Genomic DNA, 17,085 nt, shown 5'->3' with positions numbered 1-17,085 from the left:
ACATCGCGAGATCCGGTTTCAAGGCCGGGCTGCTGCCTTCACGCCTAGAGACTATGTTTCCCAGAAGTCACTGCGGCGCCGGCCCTATCATGGCGCAGCATCGCTGTGCTTTGTGCGTCTGCGCCATCTTCCGGCTGCGCACGGCGAATCCGCCGGTACCGTGGTGGAAGCGCGCCGTGGGCTGCTGGGGGCGCGGCCGCGGTGGCACTTGGACCCGAGGAGGCGGCAGGTGAGGGGCTCCGGAGCTTTCCAGATGCTCTGGGGTCCAGCAGGAGCTGGTGCCGCGGCCAGGCGGGTCTCAGGCCTGAGAAGAACTGAGACTTCTCGCCCCATCGTCGCTCTGTGGCTTTACCGGCGTGAGACTACATTTCCCGCCGGCCCTCGCGGCGCGCGCCGGCTGGCGCCCCCATTCTGCGTCCGGCCTCATAGGCCAGGTGCATGGACCCCTTAGGTGGGTGCGCAGGGGTCTCCGACCCCCTGAAATTGCGGATGTTTTGCATTCACTGTTACGCGTGCTTTTTTTTTTTTTTTTTTTTAAATCTGAGAGGCAATCTTGTTTGATGAGGTTCTCAGAGAGTTGCAAGACCCCAGAAGATTTAGAACCGCTAGTTTAGAAAAACTTATACTTGGAAACATTTTATATGACCTTGTTCAAATTCTGTGTCCAGCAATGGAGAAACACTTGAGTGAATCACAGGCCATCCTGTGTAAATAGGATATGGTGCAGTTAATACAAATAATGCTTATAAAAGTGGTCGTAATAAAGAAAAGCTGCCTATTACATCATATTAAGCAACATTCATAATTATTTCACTTACAAGTTACTTAGAACCAAATGTTTGTAATGCGATAGGCACTTTATATACTCCTTTACAAAATACTTCTTAACAATGAGTTCAAGAACTGGTTAAATGATAACACTGCAAATACTTGGGTGTTTTTCCTTACAGTTTTTTTGTTTTGTTTTGTTTTTAGCCTGTGTGTTAGTGAGTTTGACTTCTTTTTGCTGAATGTTCTCAGAGGATCCAGTAATTAATATCTTTGCTTGTCAGTTTTTGATAGTCATTTTAGATAGTCAGTTGGCATCGCATTATATGGCTGTGCCAAAAATTATTCAACCACTTGCCTACTTGTGGACTGGCTTACTTATGTACTAATTTTCAGTTCTATTATTTAGCAAATATTATTGGGCCTGCAGCTTTGTGTACTGCTGTGGCTCTGTGGAAGGATACATTTATGTGCTGATGATGAGCACTGGGCGTACTGCGTGTGATTTGTCTCTTATTGTTCCTTGCAAGTCTATCCCATTTGTTGATGCAAGGCATGCTCCATGAAGTGGCGTCCACAAAGCCTCAGTTTGGGCTGTAAAGGTTTTTGTAAATTCGGCAGTTGGGAAAAGAGCCAGGTAGACTTTCGAAGGTGTTACATTTGCTGCAGGAAAGAGTTAAATGGCCTAGTCCTGGAAAGGCTTTATTCTAGGCTGGGGCTGTGCAAATTATGCAGGCTTTCTATGCTTCCTGGCTTGAGGGAAGCCTTCCTTGTCCTTGAGGTAACTTGTGGGTCTCAGTCACTAGAACAGCCCACAGCATCCCCGTCTCAGTCTTGCATCTGCAACAAAACAGAACCACTGGATGTTTAGGGGAAATGGGAGGGAATGGACCACTGGTTTCCCTTTGCCTTGCAGCAGCTAAAGCTGGTTTCCTGGGGTTGGGTGAGGATCCCTTTGTTCCCCTCCCCCATCCATTTTCTTGGCTGGGCAGAGGGGCAAGCAAGTGGGAACTTGTAACTTTGGCATTCTAGGAGCTGTGAGGCAAGCCTAGCCTCTCATATTTGCTCTTTCCTCCCCCAGCTCTGCCATCGCAGGACTCTGCCCTTCCCCAAGAGAGGAACCAGGAGGAGGACCTATCAGCCCTTGAAATTCTAAAAGTCATGTCCCTTGTGAGTTTTAAAATCCCACAAATATTTGCTTTCCTTATCTTGAAACTTTCCACCTGGGTTCCATCCAGGAATTTGGTTCTCAGACTTTCCCATTTTAGGGAATAAAAGGACCAGGCAGGAGTCCCCTCTCCCATTGTTCTCTCCTCTCTGACAAATGCCCACAGATTTATTCTCTATAGCATTCTGCATCTCCTGCTGGTTTTCGTCTGCTAGGAGGAGAAACTCATTTCCCTGTATGAAAGAGAGCATCCTTTGTAAGAACTGAAGTTTGAAGAGATGGAAATGAACGCTTAGGAGCAATTGCATATAGAAAAGCAGGGGAGGTGGTGGTGGTTGGTTTCAGTTTCAGCGTGTGGTACAGTGTCCTGCTTTGGGAGTGATTAATGATTGGATATGTAATTGAGGTTTGGCTGGGAATCCATGAAGATTCAATGCCAGAGTTAAAGTCTAGTTTGACGTTGAACAGAACATTTGAATCTGGGACATCCTCCATTTGTTTCTTTAGCTTAAGAGCAAGAAAAGTAGAGAGCTGAGAATGGTGAGTGATACAGAAAGTGAGATGATCGGCTAGGTGGGTGAGTGGTCAGGGCTTGGAAAAACCTTAGAGATCTGATCCAACCTCGGGATCCAAAATAAGAGGATGTTTGGGGCATTCATTTCACTTGATAGATAATTGTACACTGAATAAAAGTGATCTCCATGGTTTTTCCCATGAAGAAAAATGATTGTGTTATGTTCCAACATAATGATGAACTTTCATCTCCAAGAAATTCTTGACTTATATGAAAATCCTGTATCTAAGATAGACAACATGTTTCCATAATTAAAAAAAAATAAAATATTTGGGGAAAATCCATCAGAAATATTTTTTATTGTTATTATTCCAAAAGATAGAAATGATAGGTCTCACCTTGAGAATTTATTGTATGCCAAGTACAGAGTGGGCAGTGTGCTTTATTACACTGTTTCTTACAATAAGGAAAACTCCGTTTAGCTTGATTTTAATTTTCATCCCAGACCTGTACACAGAGCTTTGATTTGCAGTTAAAAGGAGTGTTTGAGAACATTTGAACATTCTGTTTTACTCATACCCATTTCTTCTGTCACTTTTCACATTCAGTCCCACCCTTCTTGTTCAACAAAACAACCCCCCTCCTGCAAAGACCTGCCCCACCTCCTTTCATCCCACTGTGAACCATTGGAATACATATATATCATACATGCCTGCCATTCCAGGAGTCAGAATTGTTCAGGGATGTGGCTATAGTCTTCTCCCAAGAAGAATGGCAGTGTCTGGCACCTGCTCAGAGGGATTTGTACAGAGACGTGATGTTGGAGACCTACAGCAACCTGGTCTCACTGGGTAAGGTGATCTCGTCTGTTAGTTTGGAGGTTATCCTTGGGCATGTTCCTTCCTGGACAGTTTTTGGGTGCTTTTGAGTCTTATGACTGGTCATTTTTGAGGGGTTAAAGGGCAGCGCTGTCAGCTGAAGCTGCATCTTCCCCTGCCCTCAGGCAGTTGTCCCATCTTCCTCTGGCACTTCCTGCAACTGCCTCTCCTGCTTGATGACCAGGTCTTGGATCTGAATTCTGGGGCCCCCACACCATAACCAGGTGGCATGTTTCTTCTTATCTCCAGGTCTTGCCATTTCCAAGCCTGATGTGATCTCCTTCCTAGAGCAAGGCAAAGAGCCCTGGATGGTGGAGAGGGTGGTGTCTGGAGGCCTGTGCCCAGGTGAGTGAGGTATCAATGGGAAGGGAGTAGCCACTGCAGGTATCAGGTCAGCTGCAAGTAGCCCTTTGTCTTAGAAAATCTTCCCTGCAGGTTGCTACATTCAAAGCTTATGTCTTAAGTGTTGTCAACCTCTCCTCCCAACCTCCATTCTCTGAAAGGCCCCAGTGTGTGTTGTCCCACTCTATGTGTCCATGTGTTCTCATCATTTAGCTCCCACTTATAAGTGAGAACATGCAGTTTTTGGTTTTCTGCTCCTGTGTTAGTTTGCTTAGGATAATGGCTTCCAGCTCCATCCATGTCCCTGCATAGGACATGCTCTTGTCCTTTGACCATTTTTCTAAAGGAATGTGTATCGGTTTGTTTGAATTTTGGAGAGTCAGTTAACAAGTACTTATAAGCTTTTATTAGGCACCATGGAATATGTCACAGTATACATTGATGAGGCAGGCAGACATTATCCTTGCTTTCAAGGAACTTACACTGCAGTGGGAAAATAGACATGAAATCATACAGACACATGGACATGAGCTAATATGTGAAAGAAAAAGAACAGGTTGAGTCAGGGTGCATGGTAGGGCCAATGGCCTCTTCAAGGATAAGGCGTTTCAGTTGAGACATGGAAGGTGTGATGTAGCTGGGGAATACCAATTGCAGCCAGTGAGTGTGAAGGACCTGAGCAGGGAGCCCTTGGTACCTCTGAGATAATGGATGGCCTCTGTGGCTGAGGTCAGTGAACAAAGGGAGGAACACGAAGAAATACCCTGGGGGCCGGGCATGGTGGCTCATGCTTATAATCCCAGCACTTTGGGAGGCTGAGGCGGGCAAATGACTTGACTAGCCTGGCCAACGTGGTGAAACCTCATCCCTACTAAAATCACAAAAATTAGCCTGGTGTGGTGGCACATGCCTGTAATCCCAGCTACTTGGGAGGTTGAAGCATTGCTTGAAAATGGGAAGTAGAGATTGCAGTGAGCCGAGATCGAATCACTGCACTCCAGCTGGGGCAACAGAGAGAGACTCTGTCTCCAAAAGAAAAAAAAAGATAAGCTAGGAAACGCAACCACATTAAGAAGTTTGGGCTGTGCACTGTGGGCAGAGGGAAAGCAGTGTAGAAATAGAGCCAAGCCATGATTTTATGGTCCACCTTGAGAGGATATTAACTATTGTGCTTCTCACATATTATTCACCTGCTAGTTTCAGAAGTCATTGATAGTTTTCCCTTGCATCAGATATGATTAATAGTTACAAAATAGTGATTTTTTTAAACCTTTATTCTTCTTTATTTATTAGATCACATACTCCTGTAAAGAAGAGCTTTCTCCCTTTCACCATTTGTTTCTTCATTTATATCATATGGATTAATAGTAGGTGGCATATTTTTTCTCATCTCCAGGTCGGAATAAAATAAATCTTATTTTATCTGGTAACAGATGATTACCCATTATCATTATTTATCACAACATTCATGTTTTTCCAGATTTGGCCAGTGACACCCTTTCAGACTGGCTCTTGGGCTCTTTGGACATAATCCCCCCACCTTTTTTTTATAAGCACGTGTTTAACATTTTTAGTTTCAACAATTCAGTAAAAGCTAGTCAACATCAGTACAGAACAAGTCCACACGGTTGACAGCCATGTACATAAATGCAAGAATACCAAACCTCACACGAACCAAAAAGTATCAGCTCTGACAATGTTGACTATTTAGCTGTGACTAGTAGGTCATAAATCTTCGCCTGAGCAAGGTACACATTCAAATGTTTTTTACAACTAAGACTAGAACAAGAATTTTATGTTTCTAAAAGGAGAAGCATAAAAGTCAGTGTGTCGAAGAACATAAGGATGTGATAGAAAAGAGATTTGAGCTGGGTGCGGTGGCTCATGCCTGTAATCCCAGCACTTTGGGAGGCCGAGGTGGGCAGATCACCAGGTCAGGAGATTGAGACCATCCTGACTAACACGGTGAAACCCCGTCTCTACTAAAAATCAAACAAATAGCCAGGCGTGCTGGTGGGCGCCTGTAGTCCCAGCTACTCAGGAGCCTGAGGCAGGAGAATGGCGTGAACCCGGGAGACGGAGCTTGCAGTGAGCCGAGATTGCGCCACTGCACTCCAGTCTGGGAGACAGCGAGACTCCATCTCGGAAAAAAAAAAAAGGAGATTTGAGTGGGCACAAAGTTAGTGCAGCGTGTTAATACTTTTACATATAAGGATGTGATAGAAAAGAGATTTGAGAGGGCACAAAGTTACTACATCATGTTAATACTTTGACATATTAAAATCCCTCTGCAGCCAGGCGCAGTGACTGACGCCTGTAGTCCCAGCTACTCAGAAGGCTGAGAGAGGAGGAAGACCTAAGCCTAGGAGTTTGAGGTTGTAGTATTACTGTGATTGTGCCTCTGCACTCCAGCCTGGGCAACAGAATGAGACCCCATCTCTCAAAAAAAAAAAAAAAAAAAGAAAAATATTTTGGAAGCAAACTTTATATAGAATGTTTGTATATAGGTTTTTTTTAAAAGTCGTCAGTGTCATCATTAAACTAAAATGCCGGTTGTGCTTTTGTCTCCAAACTGATTGTAATATTTTTGAGTCGAGTCAAAACATCTCAGAAACATCCAGTTACTGTTGATGACAATGAATGTGACATGCTGACAGAATTTAAGAGGGTACAATTTTTCACTGGTGAGAGCCGAAAAAGCTTGGTAATTTTCAGTAATGTTGGGGTCACTACAGTGAATAGATCTGCAAAACGACATATCTTAAACCCAGACAAATGTTATGAATACTGGTTCTGTTTAATAAATGACCAATGTTTGTTTTTTTTTTTGTTTTTTTTTTTGTTTTTTGAGGCGGAGTCTCGCTCTGTCGCCCGGGCTGGAGTGCAGTGGCCAGATCTCAGCTCACTGCAAGCTCCGCCTCCCGGATTTACGCCATTCTCCTGCCTCAGCCTCCCGAGTAGCTGGGACTACCGGCGCCCGCCACCTCACCCGGCTAGTTTTTGTATTTTTAGTAGAGACGGGGTTTCACCGTGTTAGCCAGGATGGTCTCGATCTCCTGACCTCGTGATCCGCCCGTCTGGGCCTCCCAAAGTGCTGGGATTACAGGCTTGAGCCACCGCGCCCGGCAATGTTTGTATAAAAATACTTAACATAGAATTCTCTTCTGCTCTTTCACCCTCAATAAATGCTATCTATAAAGTGCATTCACAAAGAGCCGTATTAAGATAAAGCTGCTGCACAAAAGATCCCCACTCATATGTACTGAAATGAGTAGGATCACACTGGAGTTTAATTGTGCACATTTTATATACCAGTATAGCAGCATCCTTAGCCAGAAGTCTCAACAGAATTATCATGAACGTGTTTAAGGGTTATGTACATATATCAATTTAAAGTATTAAAAGTTACATTTGAACTGAATGGCAACATTTAAAAATGATATCCTTGTTAGCACATCAACTTGAGTCTTTCTATGATGTATGATTCAGCAAATTAGGACAGAATCAAAGTCTCATCAAAAAGTCCTTTGAGGCTGGGCATGGTGGCTCACACCTGTAATCCCAGCAGTTTGGGAGACCAAGGCAGGCGGATTGCTTGAGCCCAGGAGTTTGAGACCATCCTGGGCAATATGGCAAAACCTCGTCTTTACAAAAAAATACAAAAATTAGCTGAGCACGGTGGTGCCCACCTGTAGTCTCAGCTACTTGGGGGCCTGAGGCAGGAGGATTGCTTGAGCCCCAGGAGGTTGAGGCTGCAGTGAGCCGAGATCATGCCACTGCACTCCAGCTTGGGTGACAAAGTGCGAACCTGTCAAAAAAAAAAAAAAGAAAAATGTACCTTGTTCATTTACAAAAGTGTAAATCAAAAATTACCTGCTGAATTAGACAGCAGATAGCCCCTTTTCTATAACTGTATACTGTTGTTATTAATATAATGTGGTTCAAATGGTTACTCTGGAAACAAGCAGAGAAAAATTCAGAAGTGGTAAATGTTCCCCCTTTGAGCAAACAATATCTAGGTATGATAAACAGGCAGGTTCATAATAAATCACTGAAAGGACAGTTGAATTCTAGCTGTCTTCATGTACCACAAAGTTAGGGAAGATATGAGGATGTGTTCGTATCACTGGAGTGACCACAAATCAACATTTTACTGCTGTCCCAAACTATTAGTAGTTTGTCCCTAATTATTAGCATTTGAGTTTGGCGTATTTATTTAAATGTCCAAATTATGCTAAACATCAAGCACCTGTTAGAAGTGGAAAATAAAATATTTTAATGCTAAGACTATACGTCAGATTTTTAGGTGTTGTTTCATTGGTTGCGTGAAACAGTGACTTCTGCCCAAATAACTTTAAAATACTGTGCCAGATTTTGTAAAGAAATGTGAAAACATAGAAAACATCATTATTGTTGCTATTTTGCAACCTTACAAGTTAAATAGAAGCAAGAAGTTGGAAATTTATGACTGGTAGTGCTATCTCTGGATAGTTATATAATAGTATTTAATCAGGAGTGGCTTTATTTGCAGGAGTAGAAATGTGTTCGTGGAATAAATAACACTGTACCCTGCTGTAAATCAACAGAGCCCAACTGTGCAAGGTGGATGTGGTAGAGAAAATGGCATTTTGGAGAAAAGAGCGCTTTAAAAAGACACTTCCTTGGAAGCAGCCAAGATTTTTTTTTACATTGCCAAAAAGACCAAGTAATACGTGTTCACTTTAATTCCTACAACCGAAAGCCCAGTTAGGCAGTTAGCTTGTCTCAAATGTGTTTTGTTCTGTACACCAGGTTGGCTTTAATATTCCATGGTCCACTGCAGTTTCTTGGTTTTCCTTTTTCTGTAAGATGGCTGGCACATGTCCCAACCATTGAGTAGATCCATGCCCTCATAGGTAGATAGGTGGCTGTGTTTGGAAACTGTCTCACTCGCTGAGTTGTTAGACCACAGTAGAGACCCGTAACCTTTCTCTTGAACAGCCAAACACAACGTCTGAAAAAAATACCTTTGTGTACTCTTTACATAGTCTTGTTCTTACAATGTCATGTGTATACACTGTAGCTGTGGCCCAAGTCTTTGAGGTGACAGCAGCCAGCATTATTCCCACAAAACCTGATGTTTCTTTCACAGTCTTTATCGTCTTCCATTGTAGAAGCAATCTTATATTCCAGTAATTTTAGCTTAATATTTTCACAAATAACAAAATGAATAATAGTATCTGGTCTGCCACCATATGAAACCTGTATGTGCCTATATAGTCCTCCAAGGCTGTCTGTTCCATATACGCCATGAATACATTCAAAAGCATCCATTTTCTCTCATGGCTCCTTGTGTCAAGCTCTATCTGAATCTCTTTAAGTCAACTGGGGTTGGTTGCTATAAGTACAGTAAAACCTGCCACTGTAGCTGAAATCATGGACCAGATAGAATCACAGTCCCTTATACCATTCAACTTTTTCATGCAGTTTGAATAATTAGCAAAGTATGTTGCTCTAGAAGGACCCACCCTCAATCAACTGGCCTAATCCTCTAAACAAGGAACAAAGCCTTTCTTTTTCCAAAGTCACCTTTAAGAAACAGGTTCAGGTAAATGAATGACATTTAAAAAATTTAAGAAATGTCATTCAGTTGACAATGGGCTTCAGCCGTGGTGTTCAGCTATACTTCAGATATAAAAAACACCATGGTGTTCAGCTAAACTTCAGATATAAGAAGCTTCACAAAAGAATACAGCAGCCATGTCATTCTAACTTCTAGCAGACATGAGACTAGCTGCCACTGTACCAGCATGTTCCTCTGGCTCATTCTCCTGCATGTCTCCCAGGCGCTGAGGCAGGTTGCAGATCCAACCACACACTTCCTCCATCACTTTTATTTTTATTTTTTTAAACTGCGGTAAAATACAAGATTTACCATGCTCACCATTTTCAAGTATACAGTTCAGTAGTATTAAGTACATTCACACTGTTGTACAACCATCATCACTGTCAATCTCCAGAACTCTTTTCATCTTGAAATCCCCATCATCTTTTAAAAATTCACTCTTTTGGTGGCATAATTTACAGTCAGTAAAATGCATTTTTAAAATGTAGTATTAATGAGTGTTGACAAATTTATATACCCATATAACCATCACCTCAATCAAGATAGCAAACATTTCCATCAACCCAAAAAGTTCCCTTGTGCTCCTTCCTGCAAAGTCCCTCAAACCAATGATTTGCTTTGGTTTCTGTCACTCTATATTTGTCTTTTCTAGAGTCTCACAGAAACATTTATTGTCTTAAAAAATATGGTTCAACAGTGATTCTGACCCACACCTTTATTTTTTTTAAAAAACGAGTCTCCCTCTGTCACCCGGGTTGGAGTGCATTGGCATGATCATCGCTCACTGCAACCTCGAGCTCCTGGGTTTAAGCAGTCTTCTTTTCTCAGCGGGGACTCCAGGCATGTGCCACTGCAGCTGGCTAATTTTTAAAAATTATTTTGTAGACAGGGGGTCTTGCTATGTTGCCCAAGCTGGTCTCAAACTCCTGGCCTCAAGTGATTCTCCCTTCTTGGCTTCCCAAAGCACTGGGATTACAGGCATAAGCCACCATGCCCAGCCCCCCACTAACATTTTAGAATCACTTTTATAACCTCTCATTACCTCCCTCATCTCATTTATGTTATTTTCCTTTCACTGTACTACTTGTCCGTTTTCTAATTGCTTAGCTACATTCAAGAGTTAATAGGCATTGAGTCTAAACCTTCCAATTCTTACTTTAGTTCCTTTATTTGGAAAAACAAACAAACAAACATACTTGCTTTTCTCATTCTTTTTCAGTATTGAAGTACAGATATGATACCAAGGAATTATCTCCAAAACAGCATGTTTATGAAGTCGAATCACCCCAATGGGAGATAATGGAAAGCCTTACAAGTTATGGTCTTGAGTGTTCAAGTTTCCAAGATGATTGGGAATGCAGAAGCCAGTTTGACAGACAACAGGGAAATCCAGACAGACATTTCCATCAAATGATCATCAGACATGAAGAAATGCCCACTTTTGACCAGCATTCATCCCTTACTTTTTATCAGAAAATTCATACTAGAGAAAAAGCTTTTGGGTATAATAAATGTAGAAAAGACTTCTGGCAAAAGGAACTCCTTATTAATCATCAAGGAATTCATCCTAATGAGAAACCCTATAAATGTAAGGAATGTGGGAAGGCCTTTAAATATGGCTCACGACTAATTCAACATGAGAATATTCATTCTGGTAAGAAACCCTATGAATGTAAGGAATGTGGAAAGGCCTTCAATTCTGGTTCAAATTTTATACAACATCAGAGAGTTCATACTGGTGAGAAACCATACGAATGTAAAGACTGTGAGAAGGCCTTTAGTCGAAGCTCACAGCTGATTGAACATCAGCGAACCCACACAGGTGAGAAACCCTATCAGTGTAAGGAATGTGGCAAGGCCTTCAATCGGATCTCGCATCTTAAAGTACATTATAGAATTCATACTGGTGAAAAACCCTATGCATGCAAGGAATGTGGGAAAACCTTTAGTCATCGTTCTCAGTTGATTCAACATCAGACTATTCATACTGGCAAGAAACTGTATGAATGTAAGGAATGTGGGAAGGCTTTTAATCAAGGCTCAACTCTTATACGACATCAGAGAATTCATACCGGTGAGAAACCCTATGAATGTAAAATATGTGGAAAGGCCTTTAGAGTGAGCTCACAACTCAAGCAACATCAGAGAATTCACACTGGAGAGAAACCCTACCAATGTAAGGTATGTGGTAGGGCCTTCCAACGGGTCTCACATCTTACTGTACATTACAGAATTCATACAGGTGAAAAGCCATATGAATGTAAGGAATGTAGGAAGGCTTTTAGTCATTGCTCACAATTGATTCATCATCAGGTTATTCACACTGAGAAAAAGCCCTATGAATATAAGGAATGTGAGAGGACCTTGAGTCATGATTCGACTACCGTTCAATCTCAGAGAATGCATAATAGAGAAACACATGTGAATATAATAAATGTAGAAAAGCCTTCCATCAGCACTTACCCCTTACTAATCATCAGAGAATTTATGTTGGCAAGCAACCATATGAGTGGAAGTAATGGGGAAAGCCCATTAGCTTAGGCTAATCATGACTTAACTCCTCCCTCTTCGAGAAAGACTTGAAGAATGTAATGCCAGTGACAATACCTTCATTCAGAGGTCATCCTTGATCATAAGTCTGAAAATTCATATCAAAGAAAATTTTATGGATGTAAATTGTTCAGACCATGATTGTCAAAGAAGCAGGGAAAGGTTGGAAGAAATTTTATTTCTAACACATTCCAGAATCACATTTTCTAACCACAGTGTAGTGATTTTATCAAGAGCAAAAAGTTTTAGTTTTCTTACAAGTTAAAAAAACAGCCAAATTATCATTTGCTTAACAAAGAAATCATGCAATTACCATAAATGGTAATGAAAATAATGAATTGAGAGTTTAACATGCCAAGAGATGTGAAATGTGGCCAAAGAGATGTGAGGGGAAGGGGAAATCCAAAGCTACACTGGAGGAATTTTTACAGCCTTTGAATGCATGCATAGACGTGAAAATCTGAAAGATAAACTCATATGCACTAAACGTACTATTCAAGACTACCAAATACCCAGGCAGTGAAAGAAGTAACAGAAAATGATAAAGCGACCATCTTACAGTAATCTTGGTTTTTGTTTCTTTCTGATCCAGAAATAATTAAATTTAGGAGAATATATCTTAATTTCCACGTTGGTACATTGTTTTATGTGACTGGCACAGACAACCATTGATTGCCATCCCAGCAGCCATACCCAATTCCCCTTGTTATTGGCAGCATCTGTGTCTTGCCTTAGACTCTGAGGATATCAGATGGTAATTTTCCAGTCTCCTGTGCAGCACAGGATGGCCAGTATCTCCCAGTGTTGCTCAGTGGGATCTGCCAGGGCTTCTGGGAAAGGTTTTCCTCATTCGGAAGAGACAGGTTTCTCATGAAGACTTCCTCCTCTCTCGCTTCCTGCTTTAAACATTTTTCTGTGAGAACATGACGCCTGGAGCTGCTACAGCTATCCTGGAACCAAGAAGAGAAGAAAGTGGACCTCAGAGAAGCTGACCCAGAGCCTAAGAAGACTCAGCTACTAGGCCAGTTCTGGAACTGCCTTTTTGATGCCTTGTTATGTAAGAGAAATAAACCTTGATTGCTCACTTTTAGTTGGGTATTTCGTAAATTCGTAGCCAAAAGCATCCTAAGTGATATCATATCAAATTTAATTTTATTATGGTTGGTAAATGTGGCCTGAAGTTACCTACTTTTTTGAATTTTACTTTTTTTTTTTTTTTGGATATGGAGTCTCACTCTGTCACCAGGCTGCAGTATAGTGGCACAACCTCTCCCTCCTGGGTTCAAGTGATTCTCCTGCCCCAATCTCCCCAGTAGCTGGGACTACAGTTGCGTGCTACCACACTCAGCTAATTTTTGTATTTTTAGTAGAGATGAGGTTTCACCATGTTGGCCAGGATGGTCTGGATCTCCTGACCTTGTGATCCACCCACCTCGGCCTCCCAGCACTCCCTGTAAGTGCTGGGATTACAGGCATGAGCCAGTGTGCCGCCCAATTTGACTTTATTTATTTATTTATTTATTTTTGTAGTTAAGTACAAAATTGATTTCTATATATGTTCCATGAACATTGAAAAAATATGTATTCTGCATTTTCGGATACAAGTTTCTAAATAAGTCCTTTAAGCCACTAGATTGCAATGGTAAAAATCTCCATGTTTTTATATAATTTGGTATGCTGGATCAGAATTTCCTAAAACATTTTTGCCAACACCTTGAGTTTCCAGACATTTATGCTTTTTAATTTATATTGTTTGACTTACAGGGACAGACTACTAACCCTCGATTATGTAAAAATAAATACCTTTATTTTTACATAATATCCCATTTTGCCTAGTGCAGGGTCTAAAAACCAAATCAGCCTGCTGCCTGCTTTATAAAGTCTGAGTGTGACACATTGCATTTATGGTCTACAGCTGCTTTGACTTCACTACAGCAGAGCTGAGTAGTTGCAACAGAGACTGTGTGGCCACAGCACCTATATTTATTTTATTTATTTTGAGATGGCATCTCAACCTGGAGTGCAGTGGCACAGCCATGGCTCACTGAAGCCTCAACCTCCCATTCAAGCAGTCCTCCTACCTCAGCTTCCTGAACAGCTGGGACTACAGGCATGTGCCACCACACCAGACTTATTTTTTTAAAAATTGTTTTGTAGATACAGGGTTTTCTTATGTTGCCCAGGATGGTCTCAATTTCCTGGGCTCAAGTAATTCTCCCACTTTGGCCTCACAAAGTCCTGGGATTACAGGTGTGAGCCACTGCACCTTGCCTTCTCTGGTTTTTTAATTAAGTTTGGGCCAGGCACTATGGCTCCCGCCTGTAATTCCAACACTGGGAGGCTGAGGCAGGAGGATCACTTGATACCATGAGTTCTAGACAAGCCTGGGCAACAAAAGGAGACCCCATCTCTAAAAGAAACAGAAATATTAGCCAGGTGTGGTGGCATGTGCCTGTAGTCCCAACTACTTGGGAGGCTGAGGTGAGAGGATTATCAATTGAGCCCAGGAATTCAAGGTTGCAGTGAGCTGTGATCATGCCATGCACTCCTGCCTGGTCTACAGAGCAACACATTGTCTCAGTTTACTCTTATTGGCAGCAGATGACTTGCCATTGGCAAACTCGTGCTATGAGCCAGACCCACAGATTTCTGAAGATCAATCTCCGCAGATACTATTATAAACCTTCTACCCATATGGTAGTTATGGCTCTCCTTGCTTTGGATGCCAAGAGCTATCACCTGGCTGCTGCCATTATTCTGAGATCCTATCATTCCCATTGCAACTAGAGAGCCCAGTTCCCTAGCGGCACCTCTTGCAGCCAGCTCTCGCCTAGGGACAGCCACTGTCGGCCATCTCCATGACGCTTGTTCTCCCTTCTTGTATAGCCACTTCTTTTGATCCCGTCATCATTTGTCATGGCAGTTCTGCTATCTCCATTTATTTAATGAGAACCAATGCTTTTTCCAAGCTTCAAAAACTGTTCCAGCATCCATTAGAAGCATCTTTTTCCCTTGCCAGTGTGTTAATCCTGTCATACAGTGACCTCATAGCAGAAAACTCTCCCCTATTCAACTTTGTACTCTACCCCTTGATGCAGCAGTCTCAGGATCTCCTCCCAGGTATACTCTTCTGGTTCTTGCTCGTACATGTTAGCCAGGTCCTACAGCTCCTTTGGTGTCTGAATCCAGTTCTTACCACAGTAGTCCCAGAACTTCCCCAGTTTGGGGTTGCTGAAATTTGACCCATTATTGATTTGGGGGAAAGATATGTGGAAGGAAAGCATTGTTTTAAAGGGAGCATAGAAGGTATAGGGAAATCTGGGGATTTGAGCAAGGTGCTCGAATGCACGTGCTAAGAAGTCTACATCCTGACTCAGAGTTGCCACTTCTTCCCCATTAAGTTTTTCCTCCTAAGATTGAAAGTAAAACAAAGGTGCCTACATTTATCACTTTCATTCAACACTGTCCTGGAGGTCACACAGCACTTGCAATAAGAGGAGAAAAAAAAGGACAGCATGAAGACCAAAAATGAATAAACTTTTTATTTACAGATGACACCATTGCTTATGAAAAAAATCAATAAATCTATATGATAACTCCAAGAATAAGTGAAATGTTCCAGACAACATGCAAGATAAATGTACAAAACTCAATGTATTTTCATGTACAAGTAGCAAACAACTGGAAAAGTAAAAGACAAACCAATTTACATATTGTGAAAATGTCTATGAATAAGCTTAAGAAAATACATTCAAGATCTCTATATAGAAAATTACAGGGTATTTCTTTTTTTTCTTTTTTTGAGGCAGAGTCTCACTCTGTCGCCAGGCTGGAGTGCAGTGGTGCGATCTTGGTTCACTGCAAACTCCACCTCCCAGGTTCAAGTGATTTTCCTGCCTCAGCCTCCCGAGTAGCTGGGACTACAGGCACGCACTACCCAGCTAATTTTTTGTATTTTTAAAATAGAGACAGGGTTTCACCATGTTGGCCAGGATGGTCTCAATCTCTTGACCTCATGATCCGCCTGCCTTGGCCTCCCAAAGTGCTGGGATTACAGGCATGAGCTACCACACCCGGCCTACTACAGAGTATTTCTGAGAAAAATTAAAGGAAACTGAAATAGAAGTTATGCTAAGGTTACAGACTGGAAGTCACTGCTGTTAAGTGTCAGTTCTCTTCAAATATATCTACAGAGTTGATGCAATCTCAGTTTTAATACTGACAGGCTTTTTGGTAGGAACTGACAAGGTGACTCTGAACATTTATTAGAAAATGCAAATAAGCTAGAGTAGTGAGGCCAATTTTTATTTTATTTGTATTTTTTAACCCAGAAAAGCATCACCAGAATTTTTTTTTTAAGAGACAGGGTCTCATTCTGTCAACCTGGCTGAACCACAATGGTGTGATCACAACTCACTGCAGCCTTGAACTCCTGGGCTCAAGCGATCCTCCCACCTCAGCCTCCAAGTAGCTAGGACTACAGATGGGTGCGCCACCATGCCCAGCTAATTTCTAAATTTTTTTCTAGTGACAAGGTCTTGCTATGTTTCCCAGGCTGGTCTTGATCTTCTGGGCTTAAGTGATCCTCCCGCCTGGGGCTCCTAAAGTGCTGGGATTATAGGCATGAGCCACCATGCCCAGCCTAGAGTTTGTTAAAATAACAACAAAACTGGAAGACTTAGACTACCAAATTTCAAGACTTCCTCTAAAGCTATAATTAAGACAATGTGGAACTGCTGAGAAGACAGAGATTGATGAAACAGATTATTTCAGAAGTGTACCCATGATAACTGACTTTTGCAAAAGGTGCCAATAACAACGTAAGGAGGAAAATGAAAGACATCTCCCAAAACTGGTGTCACTGTGGGTCAATAATACGGGGGAAAATAAACTTCAACCTTTACCTCCTCCATTATCCATAATAAAAACATGAAATAGATCTAACTGTAAAGGGTAAAAATGCAAAATAGCTATAGAAAACATGTAAGAAATTCTACACAAGCTCAGCATAGAATAAATAATACTTCTTAGAAGATAAAAAGCATAAGTAGGTCAGGCACGGTGGCTCACGCCTGTAGTCCCAGCACTTTGGGAGGTTGAGGCAGATGGACTGCTTGAGCTCAGGAAGTCGAGACAAGCCTGGACAACATGGCGAAACCCAGTCTCTACAAAAAATATAAAAATTAGTTAGGTGTGGTAGCATATGCCTATAGTCCCAGCTACTTGGGAGGCTGAGGTGGGAGGATCGCTTGAGCCCGGG

At 41.9% G+C, this 17,085-nt stretch overlaps 1 protein-coding gene across 3 annotated transcripts; it reads left to right on the top strand.

Moving 5' to 3' along the window:
* Nucleotides 1–52: 52 nt before the first annotated feature.
* Nucleotides 53–12,908, top strand: ZNF582 (zinc finger protein 582). Of its 3 annotated transcripts, XM_010387040.2 has the most exons (5): nucleotides 53–451; nucleotides 1,850–1,938; nucleotides 3,175–3,301; nucleotides 3,578–3,673; nucleotides 10,495–12,908. In XM_010387040.2, exons 1-5 carry the CDS (start codon nucleotides 439–441, stop codon nucleotides 11,814–11,816), a joined length of 1,647 nt encoding a protein of 548 aa, XP_010385342.1. In that variant the 5' UTR covers nucleotides 53–438; the 3' UTR covers nucleotides 11,817–12,908. The 3 variants fall into 3 exon arrangements, with proteins under 3 accessions (XP_010385342.1, XP_030798621.1, XP_030798622.1); XM_030942761.1 differs by lacking the exon at nucleotides 1,850–1,938; XM_030942762.1 differs by lacking the exons at nucleotides 1,850–1,938; nucleotides 3,175–3,301.
* The last annotated feature ends 4,177 nt before the right edge of the window (nucleotides 12,909–17,085 follow it).

The sequence above is a fragment of the Rhinopithecus roxellana genome, chromosome 12 (assembly GCF_007565055.1).
Source record: "Rhinopithecus roxellana isolate Shanxi Qingling chromosome 12, ASM756505v1, whole genome shotgun sequence".
NCBI classification, from domain to species: Eukaryota; Metazoa; Chordata; class Mammalia; order Primates; family Cercopithecidae; genus Rhinopithecus; species Rhinopithecus roxellana.
The sequence above is the reverse complement of the archived record's forward strand: the minus strand, read 5'-3'. Positions and strand labels throughout refer to the sequence as shown.

Excerpts from the sequence above, each read along its gene's own strand:
- ZNF582 (XM_010387040.2), top strand. Across the intron at positions 1,939-3,174 it reads TTCTAAAAGTCATGTCCCTT|GAGTCAGAATTGTTCAGGGA; the intron begins GTGAGTTTTAAA and ends CTGCCATTCCAG. Across the intron at positions 3,302-3,577 it reads CAGCAACCTGGTCTCACTGG|GTCTTGCCATTTCCAAGCCT; the intron begins GTAAGGTGATCT and ends TCTTATCTCCAG.